This window comes from Prunus avium, chromosome 3, assembly GCF_965620075.1.
Source record: "Prunus avium chromosome 3, drPruAviu1.hap1.1, whole genome shotgun sequence".
NCBI classification, from domain to species: domain Eukaryota; kingdom Viridiplantae; phylum Streptophyta; class Magnoliopsida; order Rosales; family Rosaceae; genus Prunus; species Prunus avium.
Genome location: NC_142286.1, coordinates 10,031,994 through 10,056,236, shown reverse-complemented (window position 1 = coordinate 10,056,236; position 24,243 = coordinate 10,031,994). Strand labels below are relative to the sequence as shown.

Genomic DNA, 24,243 nt, shown 5'->3' with positions numbered 1-24,243 from the left:
TTGTAAGTTCTTGAAATTACAACACCAAAAAAATGACACAGATTTATCAAAGCCAAGAAAACCAAAATTTTCAACCCAAAATAAAATAAAATATATCAGTGTTAAATTTATAGGAAATAACAGGTTTACGGTCAACCAAGCCATTACAATGGCTTCTTTTTTATTCTATGGTAAACGACAATGGTTAATTTTTATTTTATTAATTAATAAGGACAATGGGATGGTTAGTAACATATAGTAAAGCTATGCCAGTAGTCATATATGATTTAATATATCATACAGGTCCATATCAGAACATTTTTTGGGGCACGAAGAATAGCATGTGGATTAATTTTTGGGCCAAGGAGATGGCAAGGCGATTCTCTATATAAACTGCGGAGCAGTCTACTTTTTTGTATACCTGCTCATTAATTCCTCTTCTTTACCAAATCCCAACTTGCTATCATGGAGTTCATTAGCCGGCTGCAGGGTTGTGTTTGTTTGGCGTTGATCCTTATCGTGTTGGGGGCATGGTCTTCTGAAGCCACTTCTCGTAGTCTCCAAGATGCATCCATGTATGGAAGACACGAGCAATGGATGGCTCGTTATGGGCGCACATATAACGACATTAGGGAGAAGGAGAAACGTTTCAACATATTCAAGGAAAATGTGGCATATATAGAATCTTCCAATGAGGATGCAAACAAAATATACAAACTAAGTGTTAATCAATTTGCAGACCTTACAAATGATGAGTTCAAAGCGTCACGAAATCGATTCAAAGGGCATGAGTGTTCCACAAAGACGACTTCTTTCAAATATGAAAATGTAACAGCATCAGTGCCGACTACTATGGACTGGAGAGAAACATTATGTATTCTCCTTTAAAACTTTCTTACTGCTATATATTCTAACTGCTACTAATTGCAATCATGCAAAATATAGGATGTTGTTGGGCCTTTTCAGCGGTGGCAGCAACAGAAGGAATTACTCAGCTCACAACAGGTAAACTCATCTCTTTGTCTGAGCAAGAGCTTGTTGATTGTGACACCAATGGCGAAGACCAAGGCTGTGAGGGTGGTTTAATGGATGATGCCTTTCAGTTCATCCAACAAAATCATGGGCTTAGTACGGAAGCTAACTACCCTTACAGCGGTGTTGATGGTACATGCAACACCAAGAAAGAAGCCAGCATTGCAGCCAAGATAACTGGCTATGAAGACGTGCCTACAAACAGTGAACAAGCCCTTCTCAAGGCTGTTGCTAATCAACCCGTCTCTGTTGCCATTGATGCAAGTGGTTCTGACTTCCAATTCTATTCAAGTGGTGTCTTTACCGGAACATGTGGAACGAGCCTGGACCATGGTGTTACTGCTGTTGGTTATGGAGTCGGTGATGATGGGACTAAGTTTTGGTTGGTGAAGAATTCATGGGGCACAGAATGGGGCGAAGAAGGCTACATAAGAATGCAAAGAGATGTCGATGCAGCAGAAGGACTTTGTGGCATTGCTATGTCTGCCTCTTACCCTACAGCATGATTTTATCAATGCCTACTATGGCTTGTTTGAAACTAATACTGAATGAAGAACGTCTTCAATTTCATTTTACTTATAGCATAACACAATTTTTACTATCAAAAGGAGCACGTGATCAAAATGGGATGTAGCAAAATACAGTCAAAAGACCGCCCTCTTCAATTGACTTGTTGAGTCACCTAATCTATAAGAAAAATTGGGAAAGAGAAATTAGTTTAAAATTAAAAAGTTTAAATATTATAAAAAAAAAAAGTTTAAATAAATAAAGTTGGATTCCACAAATGCCACAAATCCCAACTACTATTGTAAAGTCAATAATGGAGCCCGAAATGGTAGAGCCCAAAGGTTTGTGTGTGAACAGCCAATATTTTGGCCTATAAATAGACACCTCTATCAGTAGGGAATGACCTCTCCAAAAAAAGGAATGCCAGCACACCAAGTGAAAAATAAAGAGAGCCCCAGCAGAGAAGGAAGAAAGAGAATGAGTGAGAGGAGAGAAAAGAGAGCAGAGAGAAAAATCAGTGAGCCAGTTGTTGGTGAGTCCTTATTTAGTTAGGATTTTGGTTTCTTATTATGTTAGGATTTTGGTTACTTACCCATTTATCTAGTCCTATTATAATTGATGATGGCTACATCGTTTACTCAGTCTGAAAGATCTACCCTCTAGAAAGATAGTCATGAAGATATTAGGGGGAGCATCCAGAAGTATGCTATACTGATTGCTATACTCTTCTTCCTTCCACTAGTTTTCTACCTCACTAAGTTTTCTCCAAGCAAGATTTTAATGAGGCAACCGGCATATTATTTGTGGTCTCCAAGGAGGGGTGTTGTAAAGTCAAGAATGGAGCACAAAATGGTAGAGCCCACTACCTAATTGATTGAAAAAAGATGATGAAGCTTGTCTGCCAACATTCACATGAAGCCAAAGTCTTGTGAGTGAACAACCAATATTTTGGCCTATAAATAGACACCTCCATCAGTGGAGAATTCGAAAAAAAGAATGAGAGCACACCAAGTGAGAAAGAAATAGAGCCCCGGCAAAGAAGGAGGAAGAGTGAGAGGAGAGAAAAGAGAGCAGAGAGAAAAATCAGTGAGCCAGTGAGATTGTAAACACTAAAGTTGTAGCCCTATTATTTTACATAGTGGAAAAGTTATTATTGCTGCTCTCCGAGGACGTAAGCATGACCGAACCTCATTAAATATTGTGTCTCATTTATTTTACGTGCAGCTCAACATTCTCGCATATTCCATCCATTTTACAACAACTACAAATATACACAAAGAATGATTTATACGCAATTCTGAGATTTTGAGGGCTCTGTGCAAAACTTAAACTAGAGCCTTCATATAATCTAATATTAAATTATTTATAATAAAAAATTGTCACGACTTAATGTCATAAAACAATTTTTTTATAACTAAAATTCATCATCAATTAGCATGTAATAACAATCACAAATTAAAATCATAAATTTTTTAATGTTTTCATTTGATAAAGTTAAATGTTAGTGTGTTCGGTAAAAAAAATAGAGTTCAAGAGAAAGAAGGCATGATTTTTTTATTTTTTTTGAGTGAAAGAAAGTACCTTTTTTTTTTTTTTTGGGTGTGATATGTACTGATGTTGGCTTAGTTGGATCTTTTCTCTTTGTTTTTTAACGCGCTTATGTTTTTAAAAAAATATTTTAAACTTAAACTGGAGCCTTCACATAATCTAATATTAAAATATTTATAAAAAAAAAATTTCCACGACTTAATGTCATAAAAAAAAAATTTATAACTAAAATTCATCATCAATTAGCATGTAATAACAATCACAAATCAAATTCATAAATTTTTTAATGTTTTCATTTGATAAAGTTAAATGTTAGTGTGTTCGGTAAAAAATATAAGAGTTCAAGAGAAAGAAGGCATGATTTTTTTTTTTTTTTAGTGAAAGAAAGTACTTTTTTTTTGTTTGGGTGTGATATATACTGATGTTGGCTTAGTTGGATCTTTTCTCTTTGTTTTTTAACGTGCTTATGTTTTTAAAAACTATTTTAAATTTTGTTGTTATAATGTAAAAAGAACAAAAACACGAATGGAATGACATCACTAAGACTCAAACTTGGGCCTTATCTCAAGAGAGATGCGTTAGAAACAAGCTCCACAAAATACACTTTTGTGTCAATGTGATGTACGGTGGAGTATATATATAGTTTTTATACTATTAATATAATAAAATATAAAGTAAAAAAAATTCAAGGGCCGTCAAAAATCGGGGGTCCTGTGTAGTGGTGCCACTTGCACCATGCCAGAGCCGCCCTACGCACATTATGGGGAAAAAAAAAAACATTTATCTTTGTTTATAAATGAGCTTACACTAAACTTCATTTAATTCTAATAAGGGTTTTCATGAAATCACAAGTGATCCATGAAATTTTTAAAAGTCCTCATTTTAGTGCTTATAAGTGTCAAATCGATTAACATGATCCTTCATCTTTTTGTCTACAAATCAATTTGGTCCATACATTTGTCTCTCGAAAAACCTTCCGTTAAAACTGGTCATGTTTTATCACATAATCAACTTTAAAATGATATTTTTAGCAAAATATAGATCATTCATTTAAGAGAGGATAAAACTCACATCTTTGTTTAACAAGGTTGTGGGGGTCTTTTTCTTCTGGCAGCAGCAAATGGGCTGAGCCGCCGTAAGGAGCGATCTGGTGGAATTATCCCCCTGTGTCTGAGTTCGAAGATTAAGCACCAAGAGTGTTTCGAAAGGGTAGTAAAACCTTAGGAAACACCTTTGTTATCTTTACCAATGAAAATAGCAACATCTTACATATAGATTTTCCAGCTTTGCATGAGAGACTTGTCTCATGGAAGCAAAATCATCATGAGTTTAGCACTTAAGGGAGAGCCATGTGTTTCTGGGGAAAAAGTGAGGTATTAAGGTGGGAGAGGAAGGGTATGCATGAAGGTTTGGCAGAGAATGAGGGAGAGAGATGAGAAGGGGTGGCTTAAGGTTTCTTCCGATAGCTTGACAGTGACTCTGTCAAACACTACGACAGTCTGCCAGAAGAGGGAAAATGGGGAGAAGGGTGAATAAAGCACGAATTTGCTGGGTTTTGCAGGTGAGAGAGGAAGCTTGCTCTCCAGATGTGGGTTCGTTTTGATGGGTAGAGGATGGCCCCTTTTATAGCCGTTGGAAACTGGCCATTCCCAAGAAACCCTAATAGTTTTTACCCAATTTTGGCCAAGTTTTTGTTTCCTTTCTCCTCCTACATGATTTTGACAAAATCTTCTCTGCACAATCCCACAAAATCAGGGATTTTTGGGAGCTCAATGCTCTTCCCGCAGCTGCCACAATGGAGGACTTCTATTCTCAGCCATCCCCTTTTCTTTCTTTCCTCCCTTCTTTCATGGCCAGATCTGATGAAGAAAAGAAATTGGTATACATGTTGGTTCGAAGGGTGATTTCCCTCCTAGCAGTCTGCGCGCCAAGATCCTTGGGTCTTTTGGGTGTCTTTGCTTGAAACTTGTTCCCTTTTCTATGTGCTGGAGCTTCCCAGCGGCTCTGCAGATGTGGTCTTCCAAGCTCTTCCGTGGCTTTGTCTTTCAGCCAAATGCTGAAGCCTTTTCTGCTTCTTACTTCTAATTGTATGGGCTTTCTAAGATGGCAAGTCAACCTACCAAACAAATGGGCTAATCTCCTCGAGTTTTGGGCTATATTGGTTAATTTTAGTGGGCCATTTGGGTTGGGCTTTTTGGTTGGGATATTTTCTCTCTTGTGCTTACCCATATTTTTGGGCCTAAGAAATGGGCCTGAGTTTCGAGGCTCCCAAGCAACCCAGAACCTTCATTTCTCGGTCCATCAATGGGCCTCATGACAACTTATTACCATCCATACCACAACCCACGCAAGCAAGCCCCGGACATTTGAGTGGCTTGGGCCCACTTAGGCTTGTAGCGTGGTTGGGTGTGAAATAATAATTTCCCGTTTGGCATGGCATGTCGTTTGGCATGCTTCAATTTTATTGTCCTTGAAGAGGGACACGATGTTTAATTAGCATGGGCTTGTAAAGCCGGTGTATTTTATTACCTTATCTTAGCATGACAAATTATTTACTTGAAATGGCACGTGAAATGTGGCTTGTGCGAGCATGTATGACGAACTCTTGCGTGCTCCAAACCGAGTCTTTTCTTAATAAGATGTTGTATTGGGCCGGGAATTTATTTGGGCCCAACTGTGGATTTTTTGGGCCTCAACAAAGGTTATTTACTCTCCGGTTTCACATTTGGGTTCCATATCGAGGAAAACATATAACCTTGTTAAGCGAAGACGTGAACTTTACTTCGTCTCATCTGCTCTACAAATGTCGTAAATCAACTATATCGAGAGAGTATTTCACTTTGTTGAACATTATTTTAAGCTATTTGTTATCAATATAAGAGGCAATAGCGATAGTATCAATAGTTTTGGTATTTTAAATAGTTTTGGTATTTTAAATAGTATCGATAGTATCAATAGTTTTGGTATGTTGAAAAATTATTATTTTTCACATCATCAACAACACCAGCTACAGTTGATTCCAACAAGACTTGAACACAAAGAAACTACATTTCTTGCCAGCAGTCTTAGTGCTTATTCATATACACATATATCAAATATATCATAGCATGCATAACATAATTTTATATTCATGTAGGTCTAGAAGTACTGATTGCTCAAGTAGAGGACTTTGTACCAGTACTATTTGACACGGTACCAGAACCCGTACTGGAGACTTCACTAGCCTGGCTATACCCATAACCAGAACCATTTCCATAACCCGAATCAGACACCGATTCCGTGGTACCTCCTGATTCTGATCCGGTAACAGCACTCACAACCGAACCGGCAGCCGATTCAACAGTGGAGACTGCAGCAGTAACAAGTGATCCAAAACCAGAGCCAGAGCCTTGCCCATAGCCTGACTCTATTTCCTTACTATCCTCATTTGTAGCCATTTGTAGCCATTGGGTTTCTAGCAGTCTATTACTAGTTGCAGTATATTAATTGGTGACCTAATTTGAGGTGTTGATGCTTTATATAGTGGTCTCAGTGTCTCACCCTATTCCCTAATGCGGCAAACAACATGATTAGAGAGTATTAGCAAAGCACGAACGTGGATCACGTTGAGAAAAAGTTGAATGCCCCAGATTTCAACAGCCTACCAACTACGAAATGTTTGAGGCCTGATTGATAAAATGTGGCTAAAACTGGGACAAATGGCCAATACTACTAGAGGGATATCTCTTTAGGATAGAGATGCTGGGAGTATTTGTTCCCCCTGCGAAATAGACACTTCCATTCTAAACTTCTTTTAATTCTAACAAACAAGAAAGCATTTATCTTTGTCTCTCACTCTAAACTTATTAGTTCTAACAAATAAGAGATTTCCATTGTCACTTCCCTCGTCAATCAAACTTAGGATGATTTGCCCGTTGACTACGTAGACTAAAGTTGCTTGGAGTTGAGGGGCAACAAACAAGTGCCACCCCGCGCCCAAAGAGAGAAAAATGACAGCAAATTATCACAAAAATAATTTTTTTTTATCTATTTTGAATTCTTGATTCTATCTACTTACTCGATCTCTCTCAATTTTTTTGCTTTTCAAGTAAAAGCAGCATTCTCATAAGAAGACATATAATTAACTTCAATGCAGCCCACTGATTTGAGTTTATACAGAAACAAAAATGAGATATAGATTGCCTTATTATGTTTTATTGACAGGGGCCTTCTCCAATGCGAACTCTAAGATGCGAACTCGTTGCGAACTTTTGTTTTTAACCGTTGGATTTGTGTGGCTTTATTTTCTTTCTTTTCGCTCTTCTTCCAACGGTTAAAAACAAAAGTTCGCAACGAGTTCGCATCTTAGAGTTCGCATTGGAGAAGCCCCCTTTATTGACATTGTCTTGCAAATGCATATACAAGTACATCAACCATCTGCAACGTATTGTCCCCTTTTTTTTATTTATTTAAAGTCTATTTACATACACATGTTAGATAGCTTCTAATAGTTATGAATAAAAATACAAAATTAAACAAATTTTAAGACAAATAGTTGATTTATGACCAACAAAATAGACCAAATGAAAACACTAAAATGAGAACTTTTTGATTGTGTGGTTAATGGTTTTTTATTCAAGTGATTTTTTTTAGCGTCTTTGACAGAATACCTAAAAGACGGTTCGGATCATTGAACACTATGCGAAATGGGTTCTACAAAAGTGTCTCTCAAATAAGGTTATTAAAGGGATTCTTCAAATTGAAGCTCCCTCTATATTTAGGTATCATAACTTCTGCTCAGAGTCAAGTAAGCAAAGATGAATTTGGCAACATCACTCTCAGAATTTCAAGGAAAACAAGATTATGAAAGATAAAGCACCACAGTAGTTAGCCGAAGATGCAGGAATTAATCTACATAAAAAAATATATATATATATATATATATATATAATTTGAGCAGAGAATATGCCAGACAGCGGGAAATCTATATTTACAAGTTACAACCAGAGCATGAAAAGATAACATAACTAACTAACATCATTGCTGAAGTTAGATTAGTTGGAAAGCTATAAAAATAAGTTTCTCATCACCTTAACAAGTAAAATTAGCCCCTTATCTTGTGTCAGTCCTTTTTTTTTCCTCACAAATTGTCAGTATTGTTGCATTTGAAGAATTCGCCTACATCGTCCGAGCACCTGTTGGATAATGGAATCACACCTGAAACTGGTATGTTAGAATCAAGAAACCATAACCAAAACATGGGATTTTCAAAATGTTGGAACAACGTATAACCTGAGTGTTAAGCAGTATCTACTTTTAACTTTTGGAGCTCATCTTGGGCAGACATGAGCCTACATATGACAAAACATCTAAGATTACTAGAATTTTAAAAATAACATAATCATTGCACCTGGGACGTGTTAGTGGCTATTTATACCTCCTCTGCAACTCATTAATTTCATTAAGTAACTCGGCTTCCCTCTCAAGAGCTGCTTGAGGCTGCAAGCAAACACAGACAGGCCACTTAAAGTAATATAGCAAAATCACCTAGGATCTTTCTTATGAAACGAAAATATGAAATTTTATTTCAAAAGACTGTACAGTACAGTGAGTGGACAAGTAATCCACCAAGGGTAGAAGAGAAAAGAACATTAATTCAAACAACCTACTCATCTAGCTTAAGCCCCAAAGTTGATCATGACACTGCAGCTTTCCAAACTAGAATAATATCGGATAGAGCCGTGTTCCTAAAAACAGTAAATACAGAAGCCCAAAGCGCTGTTCAGAACTTGACCTTTTCCTACACCTCCTCCACTTCCTTCCCCCTAACATCTTCAAAGATCCGCTGGTTCCTTTCTGACCAAATACCCCAACTAATAGCCATAACCAAACAACCATAATTTAGCCTTTTCCCCACCACTTAACTTCTCCCTCAACAATGAGAAACAATCTTTTGGCACTACCCAACAAATATTAATCTCATTAAATAAAAAGCACCATAACTTCCACCTGAAAGCGCAAGATAAGAAAACCTAATCCACACTCTCCCCAGATCTCTTGCATAAGATGCACCGATGTGGGCATTAAAAGATCCCAGCCTACATCTTTGGATTAAATCGCATGTTATGTACCACCAACCAGGCCAAAATCTTTACCTTGGGTGGAACACTGAATTTCCAAATCATGCTAAAAGGAAGAAAAAGAGGACTGCCTGGTATACATGTCAACCTATTTAAGTAGAATCTACAAGAAAGTTGTCCAGAAGGCTCCAGGCACCATCTTCTTGAATCCTCCCAATATGGGAATAATCTCACCTCCTCCAACAGCCTCAACGCTTCACATCTACTCCATTTCATTCAATCTCGATGTCTCCTAAAACCAAAATCCCAGCTATACTCATCTACTTTTTATTACCTTATGCCTTGGTGCTTCCCTTTCCAGAGGAAATTTCCAAAGCCATTTAGCAAGCAGCGCCTAATTCGTAAGTGGTACCCATCCCCCCATCCTCTTTGGCTTTACTCACCAGTTCCCAATTAGCCAAGCAATCCCCTTTTCCTTCCCCTACACCTTCCCACAAGAAGTTGCATAAGATGTTCCCAATCCCCTAAGATCTTCTAAGTAAGCTCAAAAAAGGACTAGGATCCAGTGGAGTCTTAAAATCAACTAAATCAAAAGCACAAGATCCTATCTTAAGTGAACATGGGAAGCGAACTAATTTCACTTCCATCAATAACTTGGGATGGCAATTGCAGTCTTCTCATAATCACAATGGCTCAATCTGATATACCAGCACCAATATGATAAACTGAATACAGATATGCCACCCAATTACGATCTGAGTGGCATGATGACAATAGATAAACTGAACTCCTCAACAAACATAAATGTTCAGTCTAGGGATAAATGGGTTCAGATAGACATAAAGGCATTGTGTACTTGTTAAAATAGAAAAGGAAAATAAATTAAATTAAATTAAGGATTTCCTCCATAACCCTAAACCAAAAACAACCATTGTTATCAGGTTTGGGTGGCATGGGCATGTTCAGCATACCATTAATCATTTCATGTAAAAATAATAAAGAGAACAAAAACCCAATACTTTAGTTAAGCGGAACATGAACTTAAACACTGCAATAACATTGGTGTATCAACCATGCGTGCCAGCTTAATTTTCATGAAGGAAGTAGCATAAAAGTTTATTTTTGGCACTTAAGCTCTCCAGAATTACTATCTTTATCTTACTGTCAATAATTTAGAATACTGCGCTGTCTCCCAGTCCCATAGCAAGCAACATTTTGGAGGCATGAAGCAAATGCCAAGCCGAAGATTTTAAGCTAGCTGTGGTATCTAAGAATGAGAAAACCTACTGAGGGTGAACTTCGGCCATAATTATGGCATCATATTTAGAAACTCAACATTTCTCTTATCAAATCTTATTGTCAAAGTTTATTCACCCAATAGCCCCGGCAATGATAACACAGAAATGGCACTCTATTGAGTGAGACCACAGAAATTGTAAATCCTTACTTCAATGTGCTATCTTCAAAGTAGTCCTCCACATTTATGACATTCAGATTTGTTGTAATTTCATCTTTAAAAAGTGAATAAACTTTATAGCATTATCTTTTTTGTTTTACTAAGAGATAATTTCTGGGCAGATACCACATAACTATATATGTGTAATCTGTATTCTACGAATCTGACACAATGTATTAGAAGATTTTCAGAGGGAGAGTTGATAAAAGAGCATCAGAATTTGGAGTTGCAAAAATTTTAGCAAGGGATAGCACACAAATGAACCCCTTTCTAACATACCATTGGTTTCTCTGTCACATTAGTAGCCTGGGAGGATCCTCCATCAGCTGCACGGTTGGCTGGAGTGAAGGTTTAAAACAGTAAGTTAGGATCATCGAATTCGAATTGAAATATGTTTAAAATGAAAGGGGAATAATTGCTTGAACCTGCGAAATCACTAGCAGCAACTTGCTTCATTAAACTTAAAATATTCTCCTGTTGAGAAGAATATGTTGAATAAATTTTTATAATACTTAAAATGTAAATAAGTCAAACTTATGTGGCTAACACATACCCTTTGAATAATATTTGTCTGCAAAACAGAGTTTAACAATGGGAAAAGAGAATAGCCAGAAAGAGCTGATGGGGTAGCATCAGAAGGTAATGTTAGAGGTGATGGTAAGGGTGATGGAAGAGCTGATGGTAGAGGACTTGCAGGACTCATGCTAATCACCTACATAACCGGCAACATTACCGCAAGACATTCAGTAAAAAGTATTAGTATAATCTTCTGCCCTTAGGATATAAATCCACAATTTATCAGCAAAGATGTTTTGATAGGCATATAGGCCACCTACAATCAACATTGTAGAACTAAGTTTCACCTCACATCTAAAGAATTCCTGGTTGGGCCTGGGTCCAAAACAACCGTGCCACTCCAAAACTGAACTGGTATTGCAGATTTATGTCCTAAGGAATGGTGAAAACCAATGACATATGACAACCATGGTAAACACTTTTGAAATATACAAGGTTCCTAATAAATAAAGCCATTTTTTTGTTCTTTTCTTTTTTTTCTTAAACAAATTTAGTATTATCTCATAGAGGAAAATAAGACTCGAAAACCTTCATGAATTCATGAAACCTATGATAAAAAAAAGCAGTCCAATGTACCATTTGAATTTTATTTATTTATCTAAAGTGGAAAGGTAATATATAATACTTGGCAAAGTCAACCATGAGAGTAATGGGGTTCATATTAAAACAAGCTTCTGCCATTTATTCTTAAACTAAGGTTTTTGGGAGGATTTTCCATCAAACCATTTGAGAATCCTCAACTTTCAATGGTTAACATTGATGATAAATTAAAACAATATCTAAAAAGCTGAGTAATCTAGAGCATGCCAAGCATTCATGAACAAAACGGTGCGTAAGAACAATTTATCCCTAATGATACTTTTAGAAAGCTTTTTCTTTCCATTTTAACCCAAAGGGATTTTTGAACGACCAGAAACTTGCATTGAAAGACCGATAGTCCTGAATTTGAATAACGCCCACATCTTGGAGCCGCCCCCAATTACCTAATAGACCAACAACCCCAAGGATTATTCAGGCATTCTCAAAGGATCAGATACCCTTTTTTTCATGGATAAAGAAGTTCAGATGCCTTGAGTAGCAAAAACACTATGAATCATCTTATTTTTGCATGAGTGCGTGGGTTGCTGTGTGTGTTCTTTCAGGAGGTAGAGAGGAGGGAGAGCTTTCGAACTGTCTCTGTTAGATCCGCTAATACTGTTAAGATCCGCTATTAGTATTAGATGTTTAGGATAATGCATGTCTTATATCTACTAATGCAAATGACCGAAATCATAGAAAAGAGGCTGACAGAACTACAAAAACAATATGAATGATCTTATTTTTGCGCGAGTGTGGGGTGCAGAGTGTGTTCTTTCGGGAAGTAGAGAGGAGGGAGAGCTTTCGAACCGTCTCTGTTAGATCCACTAATACTGTTAAGATCCGCTATTAGTCTTAGATGTTTAGGATAAGGCACGTCTTATATCTACTAATGGAAATGACCGAAATCATAGACAAAAAGCTGAATAGAAATTTTGGCACAATTGTGCTAACCTCAGAACTACGAACCTGCAAGCTGTGACTCTTTTGCAGTATAGGAGCCGGGGCCACCTGAAAAGAAAAGGTTAATCATCCAGAGTCTTCACATGAAGACAAACAGTAAAGCTGGAATTATCAAACACACCTTCTCTAAGTCAACATTCTCGGATGTGACTTTGAAACGTCCTTTCTGCTGTACAACAGGCACCTTTGCTTTCTCATCAAGTTCATCATTATTTGCTGCATTAATAATAACTTCATTAATTATGAAGGCAGAGATTACCTGAGATCAGGAAGAAAAAAGCTTATCTGTATATGTATGCATATGTTTGTCTAATGTATATGATAGTTAATTATAATAATTAATAATAATAATAATACAACAATAATACAACTATCACCCCGAGCTCATTTAGGTTCTCCACCTCAACAACCCTTTTGTCCCCCAATCACACTTTATGTATCACATTCCACTTCTTCCTCTCATTTACCATCCTATGGAACATTCTGGAATCGCTATCTCCCTCTTCTTCCCAAGAAACTTTAGCTTTCTATTCCCAATGAGATCAGATATAGACAACTAAGATGCACCTCATCCACCATGCATCTTCTTCATTCATGTCTGACCTAACAGTTGCTAAACAATTACTTAACTAAGGATCTTATTAAAGGATAAGAATGAATTCCAAAAACAAGGAGAAATTGTTCTTGCATGGAGAAACCGATCAATGAATCCCACAACAGCTATAATATCAGAGCATGCCTGGTGATTTAGATGCTTTAGGAGGAACCTCAGCAAGTGTATCATCTGATAGTTGTGGAACTACTGCTGCGTTGCATTTCAAATTACTTTGGGGCTGACTTGGAAATTTATCGCTGGACATTCCACTAATTTAAGTTAACTTTTCCAAAAGAAGAAAATAAAAGGGAAATAACATGGTAAATAGAAAATTCAAAGTAAGGTTCATCAGCAGTAATCATAACTGAAACACTAAGCAGAAACACAGCATGAAGAATGATTTACTACTGCTAGTTAAACAATAGATATCAGTTTTTAATGATTACAGCTATAGCCATTAACAAAAGGTTTTCATCGTATATGCAATTGAAGATTTTATAGTTTTATCTAAAAGGTAAAATTCTTCATGAACTATGATTCCATGTACACATTTACTTTTTGGTTAAGGGTTACTTTCTTTTGGTATCCTTAGTAAGCACTTTCTTTTAGTTTTTCTAATTTTTATGCTAAAATAAACATAACTAGAACAGCAGATATCAGAAATCCTAATATTCTATCTACATGCTAACAATTTGATTTTCCTCAAAACGTAAAAACCACTTCCCAGGAATCTGGATTCTGGACCTTTCTCTTAGGGAGAGATCCTTTTAATAAGCATAAATGAAATGACAACAATTTATTCACATCGTTAATAGGTTATGAATTTTGGAATACTGACAGAAACATAAACACGTCTTTTATCTCTTTAGTTCATTTGAGTTTTTTTGTACTTCCACCATTAGTTTGAGTTTTTTTGTGAACAGAATTCCTTGTTACTACCCACTTAAATTTAGTAGAACTATCAAATTCTATCATACATCACTACTGACACACGAAAACAAAGGTATGTAGTTACACTAGCGCTATTCTTGTATGAGCACATACAAGTTGTGAGCTTTCAAATTATAATTTATAGATGGCACGTATGGATGTGGAATTTTACATTCTTCAAGACGCACCCTCACGTGGGATCACCAATTCCACATCGGTTATTGATCTAATTTTTCCTTTTTCTTTTCAATTAAGGGTAGAAGGTAGTTCAGGCTCAGTAAATCGAGCCCAGGACGTCAATACCATGGACTTAGTAAAGACCAAGCAATTCGAGCCCAGTCATTCAAGCTGATCACGTGAATGCCATATACTGGGTCAAGATCCAATAATTTGGGCCCAGTCAATCAGCCCACTCTAGCCCATGTTAAGATTTCAGAGAGACGAACCATCAGCCTACTACTACCAATTGTTCCCAGCAGGTGTGGGGTTATATTATAAAATGCTTCACTGTTATTAGTAGCGGAACCTACTTTGTCAAGTTTCTGATGTGGTAGTTTGTACATTCTTCAACAAAAAGTTAAGCTACATTTAGACTGTATTTTCAAATCTTTACTTAACGACCATGTGGGCCTAATTTGACCAGGGAACCAGAAAAAGAAAGTCCGGAGCATGGACAACTTATTTTTCTCCGTGGTCATGTCCTGTATGATATGATAATAACAAATTACAAGCTAATAGCTTCAATCAGAAAAATTCTAGTGTTATTCAATGACATACCTCTCTCCTTTAATAAGTGGATCAGTAACTTCTGATAAACCACTGCTGCCTGATGAGCATTGCCTTTTATGCATAGCCGTAGCTTCCAGTTTATCAACATTAGGCTTTTCACCCAAATTGTTTTCAGTACGATCATCGTGACGAGGTGAAGAATTTCGTGAAAGATGTGGTTCGTGGCTAGAACTAGCAATGCTAGAATCATCATCGGATTTGTCACTTCTAACTCTAGTATATAAAGCGTGTATACAACATTAATAGTCAGTACTGATTAATAGGTACTACGACACATTTATAAAAATTTAAAACTGAAAAAATATATTATTTCCTGTTTTTGGAATCAAGATTCATGAAGATAGAGATATATATTTGCAACACAAATTATAATAGAGACACTCAGATCACATACTTGACATCATATAAAGTTGTGTCAACGAGTGGAAGAGTAGCTTGTTGGTTCTGAATCATATCATTGTCTTCCTGTAAGACATAAAATTTATGAGTAACCACGGAGAACAACTATTACAGATATGTATGCATGTTATGCATATAAAATGCGAAAATAGTATTAAACAACCATAAATGTCCAACCAAACTAATAAATACCGTGTCTGCAACTGCGTCTAAGTTATGACATTGTGATTGCTTTTGTTGTGCATCAAGAGCAGACAGAGAATTGGAAGTCCCCATCGGAATGTTATCAGGTACAGGTTCATCAGCATCCTGGATCTGAAAGAAAAACATATTTTGGACCATTGTTAGAATTTTGAGGAATCATATGAATAAAAATGAAGGTCAAGATGCACATTTACCAGGGAAGCTTGAGCCTTCATATCGTCAAGATTGAAGTTCCAACCACTAATTCCCCTTTTATATTCATTCTGCAATATAAATTTTAAGAAGATATATAAATAAGCAAGAATCTAAAGATTTTACCAATACCAAGCATCTGAACCCCAGTGATTCTTGTGGAGGTTCAAATCAGTATAATTAGCTCAATATACAGCGAAAAGATAACAGCACTCGGGATTTAATAGAGTAAAAAGCCAAAAAGAAACATAAGGAACAAAAAAGTAAGATCAACTGGCACCCAAAACCAGTAACTGAAATGTAACACAACAATAAAATTAAAAGCCCATACCTAAATCTCAAAAAATATTCTGGAAACAAACCAATAGACATCTACTGAAAATCACAGAAAACAGTAAAACTAGATTACTAGTCATTTCGTCTTGCTGCTGTTTTAATTTTGATTTTGGTAATTGAATGTCAACTTAGCCGCGTATCTCATTTTTTTTAAAGGATACTTCCTGTCAGTGGGTTCTTTTGAAAACAAAAGATTACATTAACATTATATTGTTTGTGAAAAAAATAATAACAAATTTTTTCAGGCAACTCTATAGTTGTTTCTAATTTTAGTTTGACTTCCTCTATATCCGAACAAGACACAAACTGAATGCCTCCTGTTTTGGGAAAAAAACCCCCAACATTGAAAGAAAAAAAATGAATAGAGCTAAGTGGATTTGTCTCTACGAGTAATAGCTGTCAAAGTTATATAAGAATAGAAATGTGTCACAAAATGCAAACAGCAGTCGTTAAAGGTAGCAGTTATTGCTATTAAAATATATATATATACATATATACTGTAGAAATTTTATTTGCTGAAAAGGAGTAATAAACATAACTCTGTTCAAACTTCAACATAACCTATTTAACAGCTACACATTTCCTTTCCCATGGTGTACTTATCCGCAGCAACATAGACCATCATCTCTTAAGTGAAACCCCTAGAACACATTCAGCCATCTATTGTTCCAGGAATTTGTAATTGCTCAAAATAGTTCATAGTAATACTAAGATGACCACAATAGCACATCCTTAGTCACACCTTTACATTGGAACTGGCAGGAGAACACTTACTGATGTAGGATATGGGTGAATTGAGTATTTAGGTGGTTTAGCGGAAGCGAAAACAATGGAAAACAGAAAATAGAACAAAAGGGATAGGTCTGGAATCACTCCAGGGGTTTGGCTTCACACCAAGTAGTCTCCAATCTCTGGAAAATAAGCTTTTCTTTATGTCTCAACAACTCAACTCCCTAATGAATTACATAGATGGGGTATTTATAATAATTTAACCCTAGAGTGAAAAGGAAAATTAAACTTATTCTAGGAAGGAAATCCTAATCCAAATAAAATAGGAAACTTAGAAATCCTACTGAAATCTGGAAACACTAAAAATCCTAATAAAATCTGGAAAACTTAGAGAACCTAGGAACTAACAAATAAATTAGGAAACTAATTAATAATTCCCTCTTCCATCTCTTTCGTTTGTAAACCCTAATGGGTTTGACAAAGATGTCCTCATCAATTCTCCCTGGCTGAGAAGAACTTGACTCTGGCGAGTTAGAATTGTAGTAACATTCCTGGAAGTCGGAATCAGCGTGCAAACATATAGACTCATCCTCTGCCTCCCTCCCAAATTTGATAAAATCAGTGAGTTGTAGGAATGCCGACTGATCAGTTACACTTTTCCCTCCTTTGCTGAACGGTGATTCGATCAATGGGCAACTTACTAGTGTCATCATAGGATGAAAAATCTTACCAGATTCAACCTTAATGTCGACAACACTAGCAAGAAGTTCAGGCTTACACACTTCTTCCTTAAAATCACCTTGACCAGCAGCTTCTACTTGAATCTCCATGGTATTGTCTTGAAAATTTTCTCCTTGTTTCCAATCATCAATGGATTGACGTTCTTGAGACTCCTTCTTTGAACAAATATTGATCACATCAAACTTATCCACATAACGGTGCTTGGATGCTTCTAGTTTTGCAAGACGATGCTCCATGAGTCTGAATCGTTCTTCCGAATCTGCCACTTGCTTTGTTAGAGTTTCCAGCAAATGAACAATCCGTTCGTAGGCCTTTGCTGGCATGATTGTCTTACCAACCGTAGTTGGAGCCATACAGTCGACATACAACGCACAGAAAAAGAGATTTGAAAATTTTGAACCCAAGGAAAACGAAAACCTGGCTCTGATACCAAATTTGATGTAGGATATGGGTGAATTGAGTATTTAGGTGGTTTAGCGGAAGCGAAAACAATGGAAAACAGAAAATAGAACAAAAGGGATAGGTCTGGAATCACTCCAGGGGTTTGGCTTCACACCAGGGGTTTGGCTTCACACCAAGTAGTCTCCAATCTCTGGAAAATAAGCTTTTCTTTATATCTCAACAACTCAACTCCCTAATGAATTACATAGACGGGGTATTTATAATAATTTAACCCTAGAGTGAAAAGGAAAATTAAACTTATTCTAGGAAGGAAATCCTAATCCAAATAAAATAGGAAACTTAGAAATCCAACTGAAATCTGGAAACACTAAAAATCCTAATAAAATCTGGAAAACTTAGAGAACCTAGGAACTAACAAATAAATTAGGAAACTAATTAATAATTCCCTCTTCCATATCTTTCGTTTGTAAACCCTAATGGGTTTGACAAAGATGTCCTCATCACTTACTTTACTTAACGAGGCAATGAAACAACGGACCACATTTTCTTGTTCCGAAGTTACCACATCCACATTGTCAGACATCAAATTACGATAAGATTCTCTTAATGCCCAAAATACAATTCTCATCTATTATGAATAAGCTCTTACATTTTTTTTTTTCTTAAAGATGAATAATAGTCTCATTGATTCTGTTGCTGGTTGACCAACTAGAGACAGCTTTTGAGTATACAAGATTGCCTATAGTAAGTTCGTGGGAACCCATATAAAAGTAAATAAGCATCAAACATAACTAAAAACTCTCACTTCAATACTATAAAAATGCAACCTACAATTTCCAAGTAAGTCTCCAAGTTAATATGACCTCATATGGTTATGGAAATCCAAATTCCAAGAAAGGAAAAAAGTAGAAGGCTAAAGAATAGACAATGCACTGGAGCAGATGTGTATCTGTAACTAAAGGGAGCCATTACTGTTTAGAAAGTTGTAAGTTATTATAAGAAGACTAATTTGAAGAACACTAGTGAACTCTTCGCACAAACTTTGAAGAATGCTAGTGAACTGTTCACACACAAGCAGTATGCATAATGCATCTAATGTATGTTATGAAAGACAATATTTAAAAGAAAAAGAGAAGAGGAGACCAAGAATAAGAAGAATGAAAGAAAGAAAGAAACACACACACTACATACATAATGCATCTTATGTATATTATGAAAGACTTTAAAAGAAGAAACAACTGAATTTTATGAGTCGCCCATAATGCATCTTATGGTTTCATTTCAATATTCCATAGAGACAGGAACAAGAGTTTTCATCCAGGGTTCAACTCAAGTTAATGAAGGCAGTGATGGTGGTACACTGTTACATGAGATGGATATTAAGCGAAAAATTTGATGAGTGCAGCTACTCTTAGTCAATGCTGTACAAAATATCAGATATTTCCTATAAAAAAATATTGACAAATGCCTTGTCATTAATTTGTCCAATATTCTGTTTATAAAACAATAGTATCTAACCTATGATGAAAATCTAATTAGAGATCAATTTAATGTAATTTTTTTACTGCAAACCAATTTAGCACTTTAATAAAATTTTGTTTCTTGTAAACATATACTGCAAAGCAATTTAGTCTCGGTAAAAATAATATATTTAATGTGTCATCTAAAGTAATCTTGTTAAAGAGTAGTGTCTTAACAAAAGTAAGCAAAAGAAAACAGAATAATCACAGTATTAGTTTTGTTCAACAAAGCATTATCGTAATGATTAATGATAGAAGATTCCTGCCTGTGATAGTTCCTCCTTCTGCCCATCTGGCATTTTCTTTTGTGCAAGCATATACTCTTCCTTTCTCTGTCATTCAATAAAGGCATACTTTTAGGTGCATAATGTGCATCACTATAGCATGAAAAATCAATAAGTATCAAATAGTCACATATGATTAAAAACCTTTAATTCCTTGATGCGATCACCAAGAGCAGGCAGCCCCTCGAGAAGTGTTCGTGCAATATAATCATTTGACCGAGCTTGCTTGAAGAAGGAATGCTTCAACAACTTCTTTGCAGAAGGCCGTTTTGAAGGATCCTTTACCAAGCAACTAGCAATCATCTGCTTAAAAGACTAAAGAAAAAGAAAACAAAAAACCATTTCTTGTGACAACTATAATATTGAGAGGAAACTCCAATAAAAATTCGTGGGAAATACCTTTGAAAACTTCCTATCCCTTTCATAATCAAGGCCAGGAGGTGCATTTTGCAAGGTCATGAGCAGTACCTAGCAACAGCAGATTTGCATTAGGCTCAATGAACTCGTAATGATCTCCAAGATGTTCATAGAATGATACAGTATGAATTGACATGCACCTTCATTGGAGGATACTTTGAGAAAGGAGCATGGCCATGGGCAAGCTCCAATGCAGTTATACCAAAAGACCAGATATCAGCCCTGCACAAATATGTCAACCAAACATTAACTCTATGCTGCCTGGTAATTTTTTTTTAATGAATGTAAAACAAGCAACAAGTTTAAGAAAATAAAGGACTGACTTGAAATCATAACCATGTAACTGCTCCATAACCTCTGGTGCCATCCTACAAGACAAAGATACAAAACCTGTTGATTATACAACACAAAGTATTAAGAAAAATAAGACTGGGGAAGCTTATGCTGTATGACCATTCCCAGTTAAGTTTCTTATTTAAACGTTTAAAAATAATCCAACCTATAAGTGGATTTAATTGATATGTATATACTTTCTCTGGTGAAGTCAGCTAAGGTGCACCAGGGTCTTGATGACCAGCCAAAATTATATGGCACATCAGTACTTGAGCAGTTAAGTACTAGACAGGGAATCTAATGAAATTTTTAAATTTACAAACTCATAGAATAGCAGACACAAGCATACCAGCAAGGTGTTCCCACAAATGTGTTTCTCATGCGCTGCCTATCACCTGAATCAAAAAGGCAAGCAGAAACCCCAAAATCTCCGAGCTTGATTGCACCGCGTGAATCAATGAGAATATTCCCAGCCTATCAGAAGCATTTATTAGACAAAGAAAAGAAAAAGGAACTACATGTGCCCAACTGTATTACAATTGCAACAAAACGAAATAAAAGAAACAATGGTTGTCACCAGTAGAAAATACTATATGTGCCAATCCAGATAAATGTAAATCAATATTAATAACTGCAGAGAGCTAATATGCAGAAGGGCAGCAAAAGTTTACTTCGTATCTTTCACATTGAAAAACAAATGTTGGGCAGGCTGCACAAAAGAAATTAAAGTATAGGACATGATAACAAATTATATCATATACCATACAATGCACAGTATCAAATCTATCATGGATGAACTGTTGTTTTGCTTCAGGTAAGTTGTGACGATACAATAGTCCTGTATATCAACAGTATATAAACAAGTTCTCAATGACAGAATTTTAACTTTTTATGGAGGCACAAACTATAAGCAAAGTTTATAAATCTTTGAAGAATTCAAATGACAATGTTGTTATAAACAACAAATATAATTGGAAAAAAAACAAAGAGAGCAACCTTAAGATTTAAGATTTTCTGTAAATACAGTATAAAAGACAGTCTGATGATGGTGTAATTAAAAGAGTTACCATGCAATCAAAAACATTACAAGTTCGAGACAATAAAACAAGGAAACAACTGCTACATTGTCCAACTAGGCATGCGATTCAGCATAAATATATTTGAATGATGCTGAACGATAAAATACTTACTTTGACATCTCGATGAATGTGGCCATGATGGTGAAGATACTCTAAACCTTTCAAAATCTCACGTAATATGGTGGCTATAACAACTTCCTCAAAACCATCTGGGTATGCTGCCTTCAAAATATGAAGACAAGAACCTCCAGACATGAATGGCATGACAACCCACAGATTATGATCACTAACAAAGGAACAGTGAGATTTGAGGACATTAGGATGGTCGACCAGGATCATCGTCTGAGCTTCACGAGAAATGTTGTTCTGTAGAAAGAAATCATATACAACAAAAATGTAAAAAACCCAATATCACCATAAATCTTGTTATATATTTATATAACACACACAGATATATATATACACATACATACATAGGGCAATCTAAGCAAATACCCAATGTAATTTCCAATGGGGTCATGGCAAATTACCAAAAAAATCAAAACTAAATGTATGTATTCTCCAAAACTACATGACACATTAGCTTTCTCTAAGTACCAATTGAGAATTAGATGGCTTCAGTAACTGGTGAACAATTCAAATCCCCAGACCAATTGTTGAAGCTGAAACTAGCTGATATAAGCAGTATTTCAAATTATTCTCATTTACAAGGTGGGTCCATTGCCTTATTAGCATTTACACCGATCAATTTACCAAAGAGAATTTCGAACACAGATCAAAACATCAAAAAATCAAATTTCCAAGAGTACCAGATCGCAATTGTCGCGTTCGAAATCGAGGATTTTGATGGCGACGATCGCATCCAAGGGTATACAGAGCGCACGATGTACGGAAGCGCTTACGCCTTGCCCAACCTCCTCATACAGCGTGTAGTGCTCTGGTCCAATCGGATACTTCTTCTTCTCCATCATCAACAACAACGACGACGACAAAAAACACGTTCTTTCGCTTTTGGATCAAACGAAATTGCAAATGCAGCAGCAGCAGAAGCTCATTGTGTGGCGAGCAGAGAAGGCGATGAAGAAAGGGACCAAATGCAGAGTAGGCATTATTGAGAGCGAGCTTTAATGGCGGTCACATGAGAGACGCAGAGAGAGTGAGGAAAAAGGAAAGGAAAGGAAAAGGTAAAGAACGGCATTGAATACGAAAACGATGACGACGAAACCAAGTTTGTGGTTTTTTTTGGGTGCTGGTGTTGTTGTCAAACGCTTTCTCGTGAAAAAAAAAAAGGAAAAAAAAATTAAAAGCAAAGCTCAGGTTTTTTATTTTTCATAAATTTAATTTGTTCGTTTGATGATTTTTGGGATTTTGGCAAGAGAGAGAAAATGTCGATGAAATTGGCGAAGGCAGCGGATCGCCGCTAAAAACTGTGAAGAGAGAGAGAGAGACAGAGGGGGGAAAGACAGAGAAGGAAACGTTTGTATGCAGGAATCCCGCCAGGCCGCCACTTGTTTGTTCACAGAGTCAATATATATATATGTTTTCTTTTTTTGAATTTTCAACCTGGTGGCACGTCACCCCACCTTTTTTTCTTTAGAGCATCCCCAGCGCGCACAACAAAGCCAGGCAAAAGGCCCCCCGAGACAGCCCAAGTCACTCCAGCGCAGCAGCCCTTGGCCCGGTTTGGCGTGGGTCCCACCAGCCCTGGCAAGCCCAAGGGCAAGTTTAGCCTGGGCTTCAGCCCGAGTCTTGTGACGTCAGCGCAAGGAAAATCAAATTTTTTTTACTGTTGGCGCGTGAATTACACGCGCCAATGGTAAAAAAATTTGACTTCCGCGCGATGACGTCAGCGTGACATCAGCCCTGTCAGACTCCAACGGCTATGTGACACGTGTCGCAACCGGGACGCTCCGATCTTTTTTTTCCAGAAATCCGACGGTCCTCGTTTTTTTGCCCAAAAAAATTGCAAAAAATATCGAAAAAAATTCTGAATTTTTTTTAAAAAAATACCAAAAAATTCTGTATTTTTTCCCTATAAATACCTAACCATTTTATTTACTTTTCACACCAAATCTTCATACAATTTCTTCTCCATCCAATATTTTTTACTCTCCACTCATATTATTCACTTCCCACACCAATTCTCAATACAAACTTTTATCCTTCCAATATTTTTTCCTCTCCACTCACATTTTTCACTTTCCACACCAATTCTCCATACAAACTCTTCTCCTTCCAATATTTTTTACTCTCAACTCACATTGTTCTACTACTTTCCATTTGTATAAAAAAAACAAATGGCATCTTCTGTCGAAGCCGGAGGCTCGTGGGCAACTCAGGAAGATATTGCGTTGTGTCAATCTTGGGTGAACGTTAGTCATGACCCTATCACGGGTAATGAGATGAAGTTCCATCATATGTGGAGCAAAATTCATGGAGAATTTTGTCAAAGATCGAGCTCCATTCGGACCGAAATGGCCTTGTCTAGTAGATAGAAAATTCTGAATAAAGAGTTAGGGAAATGGAGAAATGCCTTGACAAAAGCAAGGGAGAACATTCGAAGCGGTCAAAATCTATCCGATGAGGTAAAATATTTA

General features: G+C 36.5%; 2 protein-coding genes across 9 annotated transcripts; one reads left to right on the top strand and one right to left on the bottom strand.

The window, feature by feature from the left end:
* The first annotated feature begins 425 nt into the window (after positions 1 to 425).
* On the top strand, positions 426 to 1,559 carry LOC148295584 (senescence-specific cysteine protease SAG39-like). The gene is made up of 2 exons (XM_088250938.1): positions 426 to 862; positions 907 to 1,559. The coding sequence occupies exons 1-2, from the start codon at positions 445 to 447 to the stop codon at positions 1,515 to 1,517; spliced, it is 1,029 nt and encodes a 342-aa protein (XP_088107064.1). The 5' UTR covers positions 426 to 444; the 3' UTR covers positions 1,518 to 1,559.
* A 6,404-nt stretch (positions 1,560 to 7,963) lies between these two features.
* On the bottom strand, positions 7,964 to 23,141 carry LOC110774557 (Protein kinase superfamily protein). Of its 8 annotated transcripts, none has more exons than XM_021979114.2 (21): positions 22,456 to 23,141; positions 21,758 to 22,012; positions 20,917 to 21,041; positions 20,558 to 20,602; positions 20,375 to 20,456; positions 20,217 to 20,285; positions 19,962 to 20,132; positions 19,800 to 19,865; positions 15,808 to 15,876; positions 15,602 to 15,724; positions 15,405 to 15,475; positions 14,999 to 15,223; positions 13,436 to 13,548; positions 12,818 to 12,912; positions 12,688 to 12,744; positions 11,135 to 11,293; positions 11,007 to 11,055; positions 10,861 to 10,919; positions 8,483 to 8,544; positions 8,338 to 8,396; positions 7,964 to 8,262 (listed from the first exon to the last, which is right to left on the bottom strand). In XM_021979114.2, exons 1-20 carry the CDS (start codon positions 22,615 to 22,617, stop codon positions 8,345 to 8,347), a joined length of 2,109 nt encoding a protein of 702 aa, XP_021834806.2. In that variant the 5' UTR covers positions 22,618 to 23,141; the 3' UTR covers positions 7,964 to 8,262; positions 8,338 to 8,344. The 8 variants fall into 8 exon arrangements, 7 of the variants coding, with proteins under 7 accessions (XP_021834806.2, XP_088106934.1, XP_021834807.2 ...); XM_088250808.1 differs by having other exon boundaries at positions 7,964 to 8,240; XM_021979115.2 differs by having other exon boundaries at positions 12,703 to 12,744.
* Between the last annotated feature and the right edge of the window lie 1,102 nt (positions 23,142 to 24,243).